The sequence below is a fragment of the Alligator sinensis genome, unplaced genomic scaffold (genome assembly GCF_000455745.1).
Source record: "Alligator sinensis unplaced genomic scaffold, ASM45574v1 scaffold87_1, whole genome shotgun sequence".
Classification (NCBI taxonomy): Eukaryota; Metazoa; Chordata; order Crocodylia; family Alligatoridae; genus Alligator; species Alligator sinensis.
In genome coordinates, this window is record NW_005841929.1 from 2,261,199 (window position 1) to 2,266,317 (window position 5,119).

Sequence of the window (5,119 nt, forward strand, 5' to 3'; positions counted from 1 at the left end):
ACAGTGACTCCTACGCTCTTGATGTCTCCTATGGTGTTCACTCAGTCCACATCTGCTCCACCAAAAGCAAATGAAAGTGGGCGGTTGCCACCCTCAAACCAAGAACCAGCTTCCAATTCAGGTAGCCTTATCCTGCCTATGCAGAACCCGGAGCCATCTCTGATAAACAACAACCCAATGACCAAGATACAGCTGCAGGAAACACTTTTACACCTCATCCAGGTAAAGTCAGAAGTGTTTCCCCATTGCTTACATCCTTTATTCTGCTTTTGATTTACATACCTTTGCTGCATAATTGGTTAGATCCATTTGTCTGAAGGCTAAATACTATGCTGAAATGTGCATTGGAAATTATGCTATTTCTGGCTGTATATAAAGGAAGCGCTACATCATATTCTGGAGATAACAGTCCTTTGCACAGCATTGGCTTAACTGCCTTTTGATTAATGTATGTAGTGTTGGGTGCAACAGTTCAAGAAAGATGAACAATAAATTTGAAGGGGTTCAGGGTAAAGAGCAAGGATGATCAAAGGCTTCAAGGGATTGGTCTGTGAGTAAAGGTGAAAACAGCATGTGCAATACACACGCACAACTTAACTAAATGATGAATAATTGGTGATACGACAGTCTTCAAATAGTTGAGGCTCATGTTAAGGGCAGAAGTTCAGGGAGGAATAAAAAAAAATGGGATGAAGATGGGTAAGTAAAAATATGTCTTAGATGTCCAGAAAAGTTTACCGGTTAGGTTCATTAAAAAGCACTTCTGCAGTCAAAGTGATGAAACTCTTATTGCCAGAGTTACTAAAATTTTGACTGACAAAACATTCAGGAATATTTTTTAGAAAACAAGCTGGTATACGTCAAAGGATGGAATTGAATGAGTCATGTTTTAGTGTTCTGTCTGACATGGAATTTCATAGATTTCATAGACATCAGGGCTGGAAGGGACCTCGGAAGATCGAGTCCAGCCCCCCGCCCAAAGGGCAGGAAGTCAGCTGGGGTCATAGGATCCCAGCAAGATAAGCATCCAGTTTCATCTTGAAGGTGTTCAATGAAGGCGCTTGAACCACCTCCGGTGGCAGGCTGTTCCAGACCTTGGGGGCTCGGACAGTAAAGAAGTTCTTCCTTATGTCCAGCCTGAAACGATCTTGAAGTAGTTTGTGACCATTCGACCTCGTCATCCCTTGGGGCGCTCTGGTGAACAAACGTTCCCCCAGATGCTGGTGGTCACCCTTGATAAACTTGTAGGTGGCCATCAGATCACCCCTGAGCCTGCGCTTTTTCAGGCTAAAGAGCCCCAGGGCTCTCAGCCTGTCATCGTAGGGTCTGCTTCCCTGACCTCTGATCATGCGTGTGGCTCTTCTCTGGACTCTCTCAAGCTTCTCCACATCCTTTTTGAATTGAATTGTGGAGCCCAAAACTGGACACAGTACTCCAGCTGCGGCCTCACTAAGGCCGAGTACAGGGGGAGAATGACGTCCCGGGATTTGCTTGAGAAGCATCTATGGATGCAAGCCAGCGTTTTGGTCGCTTTACTAGCCGCCGCATCGCATTGCAGGCTCATGTTCATCTTGTGGTCAATGATGACCCCCAAGTCTCTTTCTTCCATAGTGCTAGCCAACATAGCATTGCCGAGCCTAAGAATTCTGTGAGAACTTAAAAAAAAAAAAGTGAATGTTTTAAATGCTAAAGGACTGCCTTTAATCTGGAATGAATGAAGAGGGCCAATCAGAGTCTGATTTGTGAGTCAAAGTTATTTGCCAATGTATTATTGAAACTGTTCATAGACATAATCATTGAAGATTGACATAACCTTTAGATTGTGATTACATTATAAAGAGTAGCTACAGGATGAAGTATTTTATGAAGCATTTTTCACATACCTTTCAGGACTTCTGGTTTGTGATTAAAAAGAAGGGTATTGTGTTCCTCCTGTTTTTCCAAATTTGGTACCAGTGGGAAAAACTTTACATAAAACCAATTACTAATAAAACCAATTACTATCTCATGCATTTTATCTTCTGAAGTCTTATCTATAAATGATGTGTTGGCCAGATTCTTCTCACTGGCCATAACTAATTGGGTTATTTTGGAAAATATTTTCTGGTTAGCCCACTCCATGCCTCATATGGAAAGCCAATTTCATACCTATCTGCTGACTTGCAACTGTTGTCCCAGGTGCATCCTACATTCCCCATGAAGTGTCACCAGTTTAGTTATTGTCTTATGTTCTTACATGAACTTAATGTCTCTCTTTCTAATTTGCACTGTCCAATTCCTTCACTTTTTGCAAGACTGCCATGTTTTAAAGCAATGGCTCTTAAACTATGGTGTATACAGGGTGGATTTGATTTTAAATCAAATTGATAAAAATCATGATTTAAATCGCTGGCCAGGAAGCCTCGATTTAATCATTGTTCTCTACCAAAAAAAAAAGTGCATTCTTGTTGTTTGATATAGCCTTTGTTCAAGGCTATGGAAATAGGCTTCAGGATAGTCAGCATAAGTTCTACATTTCTTCTAACCCAATGCTGAGAACTTTAGCTATGACAATTCTATCTATTTTGTCATGGTTTTGTTCACAAATTGTCATCGGATTAGACCAGTTCCCAATGTATCACTCAAAACAGTCCACTAGTGAGTTCCATCACACATCTTGTTGGGAGAGTTACTTTGGTTCCTTCTGCCTTGTGGGAGAGTTAGTTTGGTTCGTCTTGCTTTCCTCAGAGCAGCTGCTGCAAAGTTGTTGTTACAGAAGTATTTTGCAATTTCAACAGAATTCTGCTCAAAATGTTCTTTTTTGTTTCTGCTGCCCCTCCCTCCTTGTATTTATCTCCAGACTCCTCCTTGCCAAGATCTACTCCACCCCCAACAATCCTCTCTATTCATTTAACTTCTTGAAACTTTGCACTTTTAGAGAGAGGTATGGGCTTGACCCTGTGTACACAAATGTGCAGAGAGTAGTGCTGATGGGTAGGTAATCAGCAGGGATCCTGGTTTTCCCTGATTTAAAAAAAAAAATCCCAAATTTTCTGATTTAAAAAAATCCCCAAAATCAACATTTATATATAGTGGCATTTTGTTTTAATCACGTGAAAATGTAGATTTTGGGATGGTGGGGGGAATTGTTAAATCAGAAAATTTGGGATTTTTTTTTTATCAGAGAAAACCAGGACCCCTGGTAATCAGATCTGTTATCACTCATCTTCATATACTGCTGTTAACAAGGATATTATCTCTGGAGAGTCAAATCCACAGTTTGAGAACTGAAACTAAGCATCACAGAGATGCTTAATGGGATCTTCTAGACTGAGCACTGAGTCCCATTGGGTAGAATGGTTTTCTTTATTCTTTCTAACCTAAAGAGGAGCCTCTGGGAACCCCATAACATTGGGCCCCTAATATAGTCCATGGCCTTTTGTGACACATTTTTAAAGCTTTTCTAAAAAGGTTACATGAATATATTGTATCAAATAGTATATAATTAGAAGTTATAATCCTTGTTCCATGATGATATCTTTGTATAAAAAGAAAAAAAAGCATCTTAACAAAAAAATAAAAAATACAATTAAATCAGAAAATCCTATTTAAATTTTAAAAATCTGATTTAAATAAAAAATCCATTCTTTTTAAATCATTGATTTTTATCTACCCTGGATGTATAGAGCACTTCTATGGTACTCTTCAAAATGAAAAGCTTCAAAAAACAATCAGTATGGTAGCAGTGGGAAGAGAGATGGATCACAGTAATATATTTTATTGCAAAATGATGTGCAAAATGGAAAAGGAGTTTGACAACTCCTTTTCTGACACTACCTGGGCAAAGGAACTGGTGCAGTTTAAGATCATTCAGTCCAGTGAATATCAAAGGAGATGCTGAGATTTCCTCACTTGGAAAATAGAATCAGGAACTAAATCAATCCACTGTACACTAAAACACTTTAGCATCATTATTGCAATAATAGGAGGGGAAGAAACTCCTCCAAAGAACCCTTAAATATAGGATAATAAGAATGAAGGCCGGGGCAGGGGGAAGGAAAGATTCTTGCTCTTGATAGCTATGTATGCAAACATTCTGTGAGAGGTATTAGCCAGAGGTGGATTTTTTTTTAATTAATTTCCTTGCTAGCATAAACTTTGTCTGAGTGAGTATGGTAGAAAAATCTTTATAACCTGGAATGGCAAGAACTGAAAATCATTTTGCTCTGTCTCTTTTATCTTCCAATAACCATTCTTATTTTGTTTTTCAGAATGATGACAACTTCTTAAACATAATCTATGAAGCTTATCTCTTCAGTGTGAGAAAGGCAGCAATGAAAAAATCTGTGTAAATGATAGCTTTTAATTAAATTTCTATGATTTCCTGAACTCCAGAAGAAAAAGAAATAAAAGTGAAATGAAAGAAATGGTCCTAGACACTTTACACACAGTTAAATATTGCTTGTTGGCAAGTACATGCTGTACTGAGAAACGAGTGGGTGGAAACTGATTGTGCCTTCCTGGGGGGAGGGGGGTTGGGTCATAGCACTAAAGACGTGAAATCACAAAATATCTGAAATTGTATTTTTTTACATGGGCCAATTGCTAGATGACTTATGTTTCTCCTATAAAGACTCTGTTCTCAGAGTTCAGTCTCCTTTTTATTTATAGCTATGGTTATTCATTGACTAGTTATTTTACCTGGACCTTCTCTGACAGAGATATTACATCTCTTACACAACCCTGGGTTAGCATGAATGGTGCCCAGTCCAAGCCACAAGGTGGCAGTGTTGAACTGTTTTTAGATGCATGAAAAATGTGGTGAAATTCAGGACTAGGAAGATCTCTTGAAGCTGGGATTGTTTCTAACTTGTCTTCAAGGAGTTTAAACTTGTGTGAAAGAAATGTGATGATTTTTCCCCCAGAAATCTTGGTAGGAAAACCTGTTTTTATTTTAATTCCTGAACGTTTATAGAAAGTTGTAGAAATGGAAATCTGAAGTTTTAAAAATTTATAGAGTAGCTTTATTGTTAGTGACTGTTCTTGCTCTACATGCAGATCTGGGATAGCCTTGGATTCAGGTTTCTCAACTTCCAAAAAATCTACATAATTCTAAGCAATATATAAACTTGTCAAGAGA

The 5,119-nt window shown here is 38.5% G+C and overlaps 1 protein-coding gene across 1 annotated transcript in view; it reads left to right on the top strand.

The window, feature by feature from the left end:
* Nucleotides 1-4,626, top strand: part of DCP1B (decapping mRNA 1B) — a 67,916-nt gene extending 63,290 nt beyond the window's left edge. Inside the window, 2 exon segments of the mRNA XM_025198805.1 lie at nucleotides 1-222; nucleotides 4,251-4,626. The exon segment at nucleotides 1-222 is cut by the window's left edge and continues 30 nt beyond it. Of these exon segments, the coding sequence (XP_025054590.1) occupies nucleotides 1-222; nucleotides 4,251-4,331 (303 nt within the window). The 3' untranslated portion in view covers nucleotides 4,332-4,626.
* Nucleotides 4,627-5,119: the final 493 nt, after the last annotated feature.